The sequence below is a fragment of the Sciurus vulgaris genome (genome assembly GCF_902686455.1).
Source record: "Sciurus vulgaris genome assembly, chromosome: 12".
NCBI lineage: Eukaryota > Metazoa > Chordata > Mammalia > Rodentia > Sciuridae > Sciurus > Sciurus vulgaris.
Window position 1 is genome coordinate 79571899 of NC_136473.1, and position 12868 is coordinate 79584766.

A 12868-nucleotide genomic window follows, 5' to 3' on the forward strand; every position below is an offset into this window, starting at 1 on the left:
TTTAATAATCCTCGTGAGTCAAATAGCACGTTTCCAAGTTCCTGTCAGCAGTAAACATTAGGTGAGCCTGGTACTAATCCTAGGTACTGTCAGAAAGCGCTGCTCAACCATGACCTGATTGCTCTGCACAGCACACCTTCCAGGTAGAGCCGATTCCTGTCTGAGGGCAGAGATTCTGCCTTCTGAGGGCCCAGTCTGACCGAAGACAGTCCCTGTCCTGGGAGGCCCGTCGTCCAAGGTGAAGAGAGTTCTTGCAGGCTCAAGAAATAGAAAAAAGAAGTCACTTGCAAAGCATGAAGTTTTATCTATGAAGGGACCTCGCTGTATATAAGTGTCAAGGGTCCAAGGAGGAGGCCTGTCCCTGCCTGCACAAGCATTTACAAAACGGTGTGACCGTGGGTGTTGCAAGAGGAGGGGCAGGGCCTTTGGATGTGGTGCTGTCTGGAAGTTCCTTCTCTGCCGCTTCCGGGGTTCGTCCCCCTCCTAGGGTCACCATTTTATTCTCTTTTCTTATAGATAGCTGCTGACTTAACTGTCTCCCCGTCGTCTGACCTTGTCATATATTCATCTCCAAACCCCATGCTGAGCACTGGGCGCAGTAGTTGGGGGAAGAAAAGAGACACCCCCGACCCCAGAAGCAGAGAGGAGCCCGGGGGCGCTTGCGTCCGGTCAGGCCCAAGCTGACCTGGCTTCCTCTCAGACCTGGCAGCACGTGGGCAGGGGGAGCCCCTGGGTCAGGATGTGCCCTCCCCTCCTTCTGCTCTGCACTCACTTCAGACTGGGTGTGTCGGTGGCTCTCGTGGGAAGGGAACAAGGCATTCCACGTACTCACAACTCCTCCAACAGTGTCTCCTCATTGTCTGGGGCAGAATGGGTCCCCAGCTGAGTGGGCCAGGGCAGGAAGAGGTGGAGGACAAGAAGAACTAGGGAGAATTAGAAGCCCAACCTTGGAGGGCTTCTGCGGGGGCGGAAGAGGCTGCTCCAGGCCTGAGAGCCCAGAGGAGGCGGCCAGCAGGGTGCTGAGCTCTCTGAAGAGGGTCTGAGGGCTGAGGGGGGCAGAGGTGGGCTGACGCCTGGAGACGTCACCTGGGCTTCATAAAAGGGGACTGACTGAGCAGCTGGCGAGAGTGAGCAAGGAGCCCAGCTCCCCTCCCTCCGGTGCTCGCCCACCCAGGCAGCCTCCTCGCCTCTCCTCAGAGACCCTGTGGATCTCGCCCGGGCCAGGAAGAGCCAAGGTAGGTGTCCTGCGCATCACTCTCGGGAGGTTCTGGAGGGGAGCAGGGGTCAGTTCCTAGACTGACAGATGCACCCAGATAGACAAAAGGGTGGGGGACACTGCTCTTTCCTGATGGCCAGCTTGGCCAGACTATTCTGGGATGCCCTGAATAGTGACGACCTGTATTTCATGCGTAAAGCCAGGACCTGGGGTCCCAAGGGGCTCTTTCTTTCTGCACATGGAATGCAATGAAGAAACTATCTGTGGCTGGGATTTGAGGCTGCAGAATCTTCTAGAGGGAGCTGGGAGAACCACTTAGGGCTCATGGGCAGTTCCTCCAAATAGAAACCTGACCACATGCACACCCTGTTAGCCTCTTGCTAAGAACAAGGACCAGCTACCCCAGGAAGGAAGTCATCCCACTTCAAAGGCTTCCCAACCATGCTTGGATGCTCTGTATTCACTAGATACAAAACTCCCTGGGGTGGGGGAGCCACAAAAATTGTCCCCAGCAGGCCAGCCTCTTAGAAGATGATGGTTCTTTTCCAAACAATTCAATCCTACCCCATGTATCAAGCACCCTGGTGACTAGGCAGTGAAGCAAGAGTTGTGTGTGTTTACGTGTGTGGGGTGTGTATGTGGAGTATGTGGAGGTGTGTGTCTTGGTATATATATGTGTATATGCAGTGTTTGTGGTATGTGGGTCTGTGTGTGCATGGTATGTGGGGAGTGTATGTGATGTGTATAGCATGTGTATATGTGCACAGTGTGTGATGTGTAGCATGGTGTGTATAGCATGATGTGGGGGAAATGGTAATATGTATGGGTGTGTGTGAGTGTACGGTGTGTGTGTGTGTGTGTGTGTGTGTGTGTGTGAGGGCAAGCAGCGTTCCTCCAGGGTGCACACGATAATTGCAGTCCTGCTCTGCACAGTGGCCAGAATGCTCCAGCTGCAGCGCATATCAGCACACACTCCGACCCCTCCAGAGTCCTTCCCGCCCCCAGGGAACACTACCTCTTGTCCTGCCCAAGGACCCACAGTCCCCTCCACACCCAGACCCTGCCTGCCACTCCCACCTCCCTCTGGCTCTCTGACCTCGGCAGCACCCCACAGGGATCCTTCTGCAGATGTCCCTTCTTCAGGTCCACTCCTGCTCTAGGCCGCCATCGCCAAAGCCTGCCTGGACTTAGGCTTCCCCAGCTCCCAGGGCCCTCTGGGTACTCACATGCACCCCGCATGCCACTCACAGTGTTATTTTGAAATGATCGGCTTAGGAGTCAATTTCTTGTGCTGGACTTGAGAACTTGGGGGAGGCAGCAACCTGAGTCAGCCCACCTGTGTACCCCCAGCACCTCAAAGCAGGGCTCAAGGAATGCCTCCCAACCCAACCTGGACCCTGTGTGTCCGGGGTCTGGCAGCTCCTCCGGCATTCTCTAGGGGTTAAACCTGCTTCTATTCCACATCCCACCTCAGGGCTTAAGGCAGGCGCAGAAAGCTCCAGTCTGAGTTTCAAGGTGTCACAGAATCAGAGTCTGCAAGGACATGTAACCGTCTGTGTGGGTAGCTGTGGGCAGCTGATCCAATGCCCCACCCTACAGATTGACCAGCGAGGCCTGGTGGGGGCGGCTTGCTCAGGGCAGAGCTGAGACCAGGTTGGAGTAGTGATCCCACAGCAGGATCTGCATGCCATGCCTGAGTCCTGCATCGGGGAGGAGACAGGAAGGGGCAATTTCGAGGGAGGCGTGGGCTGGGTAGCCATGAGGAGCTGACGGTCACAGATGCTCCCCTGCCTCCCCCAGGCCTCGCCCTGCACAGAGGTGCTAGGCTTTGCACGGTGCCCCTGCCTGCCCAGAGGTTTGTCTTTAATCATGTTTATTGAATAATATCAAAGTGCCTGATGACGTTTTCAGAGAGGAACTGGACTTGGAGCTGGCGAAGTGGGGCAGGGGCGGCAGGCAGAGCAAGATGGTGGGGGAGGGAAACGGGGTGGGGGAGGGGCAGGACACACAGCTCCCTTCTCGGCAGCCAAAATGATGAGGCCAATTCAGTCCATATCCTCTCAGAGCCCACAGAGAATAGACTGCAAAGACAATTGACCTGATAAATCAGAGAAAGGCTTTTCTCATCCCTGAATTATAGGCAATAAGACAATTTAATGACGGTCTTCAAGGCTGCGAAGGACTCTGAGGGAGAGTATGATGACTGCCCCTTCCTCGCCTCTTCACTCCTTTTTTCCTAGAGATGATAAAGAATTAGGTTTCTACTAAAGCAAGAAGGAACAGGGTCAGATGCAGGAAGACACATACTAAGGGGAGAGTGGAACACAGGAAGCGCTGGATTTGTGCAGAGCCCAGCATGCTCCCGGCTCCAGAGAGAAGCTTTAAAGACTTTGCCCGCTGGCTCCCAGGCTACATCTCACCCCTCCCTTCTCCAGCATTCCTCTCAAGCAAACCTGACCTTCAGAATCCTGGTCATTCTCCAACCTGAGAAATCCTGTCCCTTCCAACAAATTGAATCCTTCCTTCCTCCCTAACCATCCTCCTCCAGGAAGCCCTCCTGATGTACCCCCAGGCAAGTGGTCTCACCCCATTTCCCTGTGGTATTTTTTCCAGGCTTATCCTCCACTGGGAGCCTCCCAGGACACCCAGAAAGGGAGAGAGAAGACTCTCTTCTCTCTCCCTTTCCCTGGGCTCTGCCCCTGGCAGCTAGCCCAGACTCTGTACCTGACCTAGTCCTTGTTTTCCCTGTCACAGCCTCAGGCCACTTCCAGGACCTGCCTCCTCTCAGCAGGATGAGTGCACTGATTTCTTGGCAACTACTGCTTTTCCTCTGTGCCACCTCCTTCGGGGAGCCCCTGGCAAAGGTGGCACCTATGGACAATCCTAGACCCACAGGTACGCGTCATCTGGGAAAGGGGCAGGCGGGGGAGCAAGCGAGTCATTGCAAAATTAGATTTGCCATGTTTTTTCAAATTTTAGCCAGTCTACTGATAGGTGTTTAATGCTGCACTTGAGGTCATCTAAGATCGCCACACGTGCATGACAGGGAGAAGAGAGACAGCTTACCACTGTTGCCCGGCACCAGGAGGCTCACCTGGGCTCAGGTGCTTATTATACACCAAGCTCCTTCATGGTTTTCTCACAGTGTTCTCTGCTTATACCAAGCGCTTCTCGGTGCGGGTGTTGGGAAAACACTTAATATGTAAGCTTCTTTTATCAGTGAATCCAGACCCTTTATAGAGGATTTGAAAAAAAAAGCCTAAACACAAGGACAGACCCTTAATACCTGTCAATCTTATGAGTTCACCAGGGAACCAGTGAGTTGGGGAAACTGAAGCCCAAAGAGACCTCCCCACCTGCAGAGGCCCCACAGGTGCCTGCACACCCCAAGAGCTCTGCTGAGTGGCGTGAGCTACGGCAGTGATAGTCCCCAAGGCAGGTGCATGAGATTGAACGCTTACTGGTTTTCGGCTTTTTAGGCAAAGTAGAGCCTGTCATTTAGTCCCTTGGACCTCAATCCCTAGCTGTGGAACTCAGGGCATACTGCACATGTGATATAACCTCGTCACTGCCCAGGGATAACGGGCTGGCTGTTTCTGACAAAGGGCTTTAGGGGAGACCACACGCAGTGGCCTGAGCAGTGATCCTCCTGCTGGCTTAGTGGCTGTAACTGGGAGCCCCTCACCCATCTCAGTCGGACCCTCAGCAGGGAGGGAGGGACCTCCTAGGCAGATGATTATTAACTCTGGACCATGTCCATACCCTCCAAAGTGTGCCAGGGCATTGAGGAGCCAGGCACAGAGCCAACCCCCACCCAATACACATTGGCTCACAGATGAGGCCTCATTTCCACTAATCTCTTACCACAATTGGCTGACTTATTGTCTATTCAGAGCTAGTCGCCCTATTTTACTGCCAAAAAGTATAGTGAACTTAATGAGCCTTGCATGTGAAGTGCCCTCCAAATGAGCCTTGTTATCCCTCAGTGTGAAGGGGAGCTGGGTAGAGGAGGTGAGCCAGTTAAGGTGACCTAGGTCATCTCTGGCCTTCACTGGCCCTGATAATAGCTTCATAGAGGGTCACAAACATTTTTTAAGCAGAGATTAGAGTTGGATCACAGGTGTGTGGAGGCACAATGGCCTTGGTTCCACTTCCTTGATTTACAAGTTTTTCATTAACTTTTATATGTTTAACAAGCATTTATTGAGGACCTACTATGTGCAAGGTACTGTTTTGAGCATTCTCAGTGGGGAAATAGGTGGATAAACTTGGTTCTCATCCAAGGAGCTCCCAGTCTAATGGGGAGTCAGATGTGGAAACAATCCAGAGGTCAGGCTGGGTCAGAAGAGGGGCAGAGCTGAATGTCCTCCAAATGTTTTGTTTTTCTTAATTTCCAAATTCAACCTGACTTGCTTCATAAAAGAAAGTAAATTAATATAAAAGATACTTAAGATAATCTGGGAAACACTGGAAATCAAAACTATATTGAGGGAGAGAGGGGCAAAAGGTCTAACCATCCTAGCTAAGAGATTCCTGTGTTGGTTGGTTCTGCACTGAGCTTCCCAGAGGTCAAGGGACCAAGAGTAAGCACGGGATGGAGATTTTTCCTCCCTTCCTTCCTTCTCTCTCCCTCTCTCTCTCTCTCTCTCTCTCTCTCTCTCTCTCTCTCTCTCTCTCTCTCTCTCTCTTTCTTTTTTTCCCTTCCTTTCTCTCTCTCTTTCTCTCTCTCTCCATCCCTCCCTCCCTTCCCTTTTTTTTTTGTACCAGGGATTGAACTAAGGGGCTCTCAACCTCTGAGCCACATCCCCAGCCCTTTTTTGTATTTTATCTAGAGACAGGGCCTCACTGAGTTGCTTAGGTCTCGCTGTTGCTGAGGCTGGCTTTGAACTTGTGATCCTCCTGCCTCAGCCTCCCGAGCTCCTGGGGTTAGAGGCGTGCACAACTGCGCCCGGCTGGGATGAAGGCTTGAGTGGGTGTTCCAAAGCCGTGTTTCCTGGCCCCTGGCCTTACCTTCCCGTACCGTCTGCCCTAGGCCAGCGAGTGGGACCGCTGACGGTCCTGGACCCCTGGGAGCAGGACCTGCGGTGCGCCGAGAAGAAGCCTGCCCCAGCCGGGCTGAGTCCTCGCGGGGCCTCGCTGTGTCCCCCAGGCGAGAGCTCTGCGGGGCCCCAGCGGACGGGCCCGTGCACCCCACGCAGTCGCCTGATCCCCACGCCCCGAGGCGCGGTGCTGGTGCAGCGAGAGAAGGACCTGTCCTCCTACAACTGGAACTCCTTCGGTCTGCGCTATGGCAAGCGGCATACGGCGCCCGGAAGCCACCGGGGAGGCGCTAAGCAGGGCTGAGGGCGCAGGTGTAGGCAGTGAATTTCAAAACCGGACCAGAGGCAGAGCATGCCAGGGCTGGGGAGGGGGACTTGAGCTTCTGGCTTGAGGCAATAAAAGTAATGCCGCCAACTCACCGCGGTGTGATTAGCCTCTGATTTGTGCAAGCAGCGCTGATGAAGTCGTTCCCAGTTTCTGCTCAGTAGCATCTTTAGCTGGTTTTAAGATGTCTCTGGTGTGGTCAAGGTCAGTGCTTCTCAAACTAGATGTGATGAAGAATCAGATTGTTGGTTCCCCAGTCCTTTCAGTGTTACACTCAAAATAAATAAAAAATAAAATGAACCACTGAAAACCCAAATAATGTTTTAAACAACTAAAGAGAAGCCCAAATCAAATGCTGCTTGCATGTTTCAGCAATATCAAATTTCCACCCACTGTTCTGAAGCCATTCTCTTTATCGGTAGACTTACCTCCCTGCAGATGGGTAGCACTGGGTAACATTTTGCAGAGGAACATTGGGCCAAGGCCCTACTTTGAGTAGGAGGTATAAAAGAGCAGACCAGTTAAGTACATGGTCCCTTTCCTGGGGCAGTTATCAGCCAGTTGGACAGCTTGATCTGGAAAATAATGCCAACCATTACCTGTTCCCAAGGGGTTAAGTATCACCTGAGCCCCACTGTCAGACCTCTGTGGGGGTGCTTGGCCCCCAGACAGTAAGATGTGACCAACAATGGACCCAGCCATTCACCCTCCCCCAGGGAAGCCAGACTGGATCCCATGTTACACTTCATCCTTGTAAACCACCCAGAATGGTAGGCATGTATTAGCCCATGTTTACATGCAGAACCCCAAAATTCATAAAAAGGACTCATTCAAGGCACACAGCCAGCAAGTGGCAAGCCTAGTAACGCTCTTGACACCAGAGTCTGGTTCCCCTCTGCATGGCCCTGCCTCTCTGGGATGGCGATGCAGATCAAGAAAGAATATTCAACCTCCTGGGACACCTGGGGGGCCCAATAGCTGGGGAGGAGACATTTCTGTAGGAAGAGTAGACCTTGTCATTAGGAAAACCCCAGGAAAGCTGCCTTCCCAACCACAAGACAACTCACAGGGTTCCCCTATCCTGCTTGGTCTGGGATGGAAATGTTCTTTCCCAGAGGGATTGTGGGACCCACCCACCTACTGTGAAGCACCACAGTTTTCTACCCATTACAGAAACCAGGACTCTGCAGGATGGAGGCAGAGCCATGTTGCTATGGCAACAAGATAGGCTGCCATGGGAACGTGACAACCTGCCCCACCCCCATCTTTACCCTTGAATCCACCCTCCAGGATCTCTCGAATTACCCATACTGCTGTGAGCTCGCGTCATAGCTTGTCTTGACAGCATGACATTATTGATATTCAGAAGAGTATTTCATCCCCCCACAGTCTGGGGTGTGCCTCTGAACCTTTTGGAGAGGAATCAAACTCCACACCTATAAGTGAGTTCTCCTAGCCCCCTGGAACCAAGCCTTTCTCTGGTGAAGCCCGTGAGTAGGGGGAGGCCAATGGGTCTCTACAATCTGCTCTTAGTCTCAGTTTTACAAAAGTCTCAGTTTTACAAAAGGTTGCCTGTGCTTGTGTGGTTCAGAGAGGGGAGTCTGGGGCAGGACTTGCTTTGGGTTGTTGCAGGGACCAGGTCATAATAAACAGCCCCCCCATCCCTCACCTCAGGATTTGATTTCCAGTCATTTCCCCAATATCCATCCAAATTCGTCTTTACAAATATTTCTTCAATTTAGAAAGATGGCAGTCTCGGCCGCAGAACAGGGTTGTGTGTTCTCAAGCAGACTTGTCTGTGTGAGAGCAGTAAACACGAGGAACTGTGTGCATGTTTCCGTGCGTGCGCCTATGTGTCCTTGAGGGTGGTGTGGGCCCCTCCAAACACACTTCAAGCCTGTCAGCTCTCACGGCAGCCCAAAGGCCCTGCTTCCTTCCGCAGACAGCTAGAAGGGAGCTGGTGGCCAGTCCTGTGCTTCTTGACCCAGAACTGCTACTTCTGAGACTGGGCTTCACAGCTCTTGGCCTCGTATCTTGGGTGGCGATCTCTGCGGGACAAACGAGATGTTTGGTTTCATGTGGCTCCGGTCTAACCCTGAACCTGCTCTTCAGGCTGGAGGGAAAGTGAAGAGAAGATTGGGGGCTCCGAAAGGCTGTGTTATTACTTGACCCACAGGTGTTCACCTCTGGGTAGGCTCAGAGCCCAAGTGCAGGAACCCAAAGACTTGAAAGCAGAGCTTCACAGAGTCACTCAAAACTGCTTCTTCCTGAGATCTCTGGACAGGGCCCAAGGGGTGAGAAATCAGGAGGGTGAGGGTGTCCTTTGTCAAGGGAAGCAAAAGGGTCCCTTCCCTGGCTTCATCCCTTTTGGTAAGTCTTCCATAAAGTAGCAGGCTGTTTTCCCACCCTCTGGAAAGAAATATGGACGATAGAGGTGAGGGATGCGGAGAGATTTCTGCCTTTAGTATCACTCTTAAAACATCCATCCTCACTCTAGCTTCAACACCCCTGGAGGTAGGCAGTAAGATCCCCATCAAATAGAAGGAAGAGGGGCTGGGGAGATAGCTCAGTCGGTAGAGTGTTTGCCTTGCAAGCACAAGGCCCTGGGTTTGATCCCCAGCACCGCAAAAAAAAATAAAAAATAAAAAAATAAAATAAAATAAAATAGAAGGAAGAACCGAGGGTCAGAGAGGTTAGGTCCCCATCGCAGAGCTCGAAAGTTACAGATGGATTCCCACATTTTAACTGCAAACTGCAGTCTTCCTCTATGCTGCAGGCTCTTCTTCCCTTTCAAGTATGGCTGGGTGGCAGACCCAACCCCCTGCCCCTTCCTTAAGGGTTTGTCCTGGGAAGCAGTGTGGCAACCGATGTAACTGTACCCACAGCAGGCCTCCTCCCCTGGATCCTCAGGCCAGGGGCCAGGCCTCTGGTCTCTAACAGTAACTTCCCCGGGCTCAGACTTGGTATGGAGGGGCGGAGGACATCAAGTCCAAAGAGAGCTAGGGTGCTCTTCCTCACTTTCTGCACCCGCTCCCATTTTCCCTCTTCTTTTTTCAGTAAAGAGCCCCCTATTCACCACCTCAGGATTTGATTTCCTGTCATTCCAGAATATCCATCCAAATTCATCTTTACAAATATTCCTTCAATGTGTTACATCACAAGATGGTGAAAGTTACCATTCACGACACATTTGCTTCTTCTCTCTAATCCCTTAAGAGAGCAAAGCGGCATAGCCCCTCAACGACAAAGAAGGGAGAGGAAACCATAGCAGGTAGGACATGAAGCAAGATTTTGAAGATGGAAATTCCACAGAGGGTCTGGCAGAGCCATGGATCCTGTACGGGGCTCCTGCTGCCTCTCACCCAGGACCACGTCTCTGATCACAGAGGTGTCTGGTAGGATGAAGCCTGAGCTAAAAACCAGGGCGCTAGCTGAAAATCTGCACGAGGGGGTCAGGCTTCCTGAGTCCAGCACAGCCATGGTCTCCCACTACCCTACTGGGAAGAGGCCAGAGGCTTCCTTTATGGGAGACTAAGGTGGAGATGTCCTACTTGGGGACATCAAGCACGGTAAGGACCAAGATAGAGAAGAGCTGAAAAGAGGGACTCTGCATGCTTGCATGATGAGCCCCAGCCCCTTCGCTCTCTGCTCCAGGAATGCAAGCAGCATCTGTGTGCCCCTACAAAGGAGGTGACAGACAAGACCTGCAGATATAGGAAGGAGCCCCAGGAAAATGCCAGCTCACAGCTGTGTCTACAGTGGGGTGCTCCAGCCTTTGAGTCTTGCCAGTGCATGAAATTTCCAGGCCCTTCCACCTGCCTCTCTCTTATCCATGAATGGAAAATCAAGGAATCACAGAATATTGTAGAAAAAAGTGCAGTTTGGAAGTGGAGACCAAAGCAAAAGAACGCAAGTCAGAGACAATGCAGAAAGCAGATTTATCATTTTCTGTGTGTAGTTTAAAAAAAATCATAAAATTCAGTATCTTAATATTTCTTCTTCTTATCTTTTCGGTACTGGGAATTAAACTCAGGTGCTCTTAACCACTGAGCCACATCCCCAGCCGCTTTTCATATTTTATTTAGAGACAGAGTCTCAATAAGTTGGTGAGGCTGGCTTTAAACTTGCGATCCTCCTGCCTCAGCCTCCCGAGACGCTGGGATTACAGGCGTGTGCCACTGCACCCGGCCCATCTTAACATTTTTAAGTGTACAGTTCATTAGCGTTAATTATATTCACATGGTTGTGCAATGGATCTCCAGAAACTTTTCATCTCAGAGATAACATTTTAAAAAATTAGTCTGTAATTATTATCCTCTGGGGGAAGATGAGAGAAAATTTTGCATCCATAAAAAAGTAGTGGATGCAATAAAAATAGGAAGAAGCAGATCAGAAAGGACCTTTGCAAGTTAAGAACATGAGAACAATTTTTTTTAAAGAAATAAAAGAGTTGGGACATAGACTTAAGGAAATCTACAAGGTAGAACCCCCCCCCCCCAAAAAAAAAAAAAAATCAGGAGATAAAATACTAAAAATTTGGGAAAACAAAAGAATGTTGCTACATCCTACTACCATGAGTTCTAAGAAGGGAGAAAAGAAAAAGGAAAGAGTAAAGATGACCAAAGAGTTCATGCAAGACAATTCCTGGAAGGAGGGCATGAATTTTCAGATTGAAGGGGCTCATGGGGCACCCAGGTCATGAATAGGAAAGACCCAGACTTTTCCCAGCTGCTGCCATCCCCAGCCATGCTTCTGCTGGTGACATTCCACTCACAATGTCCCCCATCCTCCCAAAAGGACCACCACCCTGCACTCAGCCCCACCCCCACCCACACCACACCGAGCTGCTCTCTGCCACTCTTCTTTAGGAAAGGAGCCCTCTAGGTTTTTGGATACCAAATAGACTTCCAGGGCCAGTTGGGACAAAGCAGTTTCTTCTGCCTCTAGCTTTCCTGCTTCATGGCGGTGGTGGTGTCCGGCCCCAGCCAGGTGCATCTTGTTTCAGGAACCGCCCTTTGCCCAGGCTCTCCCACCAAGCCCCCAGGCCTCTTGCCAAACCTCTCCTCCATTCAGGCCTCTGCAGTTCCCATGACCGGTATAACCTGCCTTTAGTTTCCCCAGGTCACTGCTTGAACGGGCCTCAGGTTAGGATCGCCGCGACCCTGTGGTTGAATTCCCGTTCCTCCAAGGTCCCCACAACAAATGGCTAAGGATTCCTGGTTCTCTCCTCCCCACCCCATCCCAGCTCCAAGGTTCGCCTGTCTCAGCCCCAACCCCTTCCCCCGAGCTCTGAGTAATCCTTCCGTCCGACCATCCTCCCACCCACGGCAGCTCTGGACGGTTATTAAGCCCCACTCTGGGCCTCTGTTTCCCTCCCAAGGCCTCAGCTGCTCATCGCTGAGCTCAGGGCTCCCAACTGATTGAAAAATTCCTCCGAGGGGCCAGCTAGGGTGCTCCAGGGATGCGGAGCAAAGCGTGATGTGGGAAGGACAGGTGAAGAAAGACACCAGCATTCTTCTTTCTCCTGCTTCTCCATTTTCTTTTTTAGAAACAGAAGCAGAACAAGCCCAGAGATGTCTAGCTCCCAACACGGAGCTCACTGAATCCAATTTCTATCTCTCTTTTTTTTTTTTTTTTGCAGGAGTGGAGTGGGGATTTGTACTGGAGATTGAATCCAGCAGCGCTTTACCACTGAGCCACATCCCCAGCCTTTTTTTTTTTCTTTTTTTTTTTTTCTTAATTTATTTTGGGACAAGTTCTCACCAAGTTGCTGAAGGCCTTGATAAATTGCTGAGGCTGGTCTCGAACTTGCGATCCTCTTGCCTCAGCCTCCTGAGTCGCTAGAATTACAGAGTTGTGCCACTGTGCCCAGCATCAATTTCTAACTCTTACTACCTTCCCCTGGGCAGAGGCCATGGTAAGAGCTTCCCACCAAAGACTGATGGCCGGGAATAAATCCATGCGTGTTTCGAATGGGACATAAATTGGACTTCATGCTACCCAACCCTTCCTCCCTCTGCTCATGACCTTCCAAGGTCACCCCCAGTCTCACTCTCAACACTCCAACTCCCTTGGAGTCATTTATGGTGGAGGAGGGTGGGAATTGGGGCCATGGTTAGAGCAAGCCTGGGCTCTACTCATTTCCTAAGATTCACGACCCCACTCTGCACTGGCTGCAGAATCCAAAGGAAGATGGGAGGATCTGGCTCAGACTGGATTTATGCTTCCTCTGACTAGTTCTCACGAACTGCTCTGCCCCACTGGCAGAGGGCAGGGGCAATAAAACCG

At 51.5% G+C, this 12868-nt stretch overlaps 1 protein-coding gene across 1 annotated transcript; it reads left to right on the plus strand.

The window, feature by feature from the left end:
- Positions 1-19: 19 nt before the first annotated feature.
- KISS1 (KiSS-1 metastasis suppressor) lies at positions 20-6683 on the plus strand. Its single transcript, XM_079108151.1, has 4 exons — positions 20-395; positions 1198-1235; positions 3971-4111; positions 6249-6683. The coding sequence occupies exons 3-4, from the start codon at positions 4009-4011 to the stop codon at positions 6557-6559; spliced, it is 414 nt and encodes a 137-aa protein (XP_078964277.1). The 5' UTR covers positions 20-395; positions 1198-1235; positions 3971-4008; the 3' UTR covers positions 6560-6683.
- The last annotated feature ends 6185 nt before the right edge of the window (positions 6684-12868 follow it).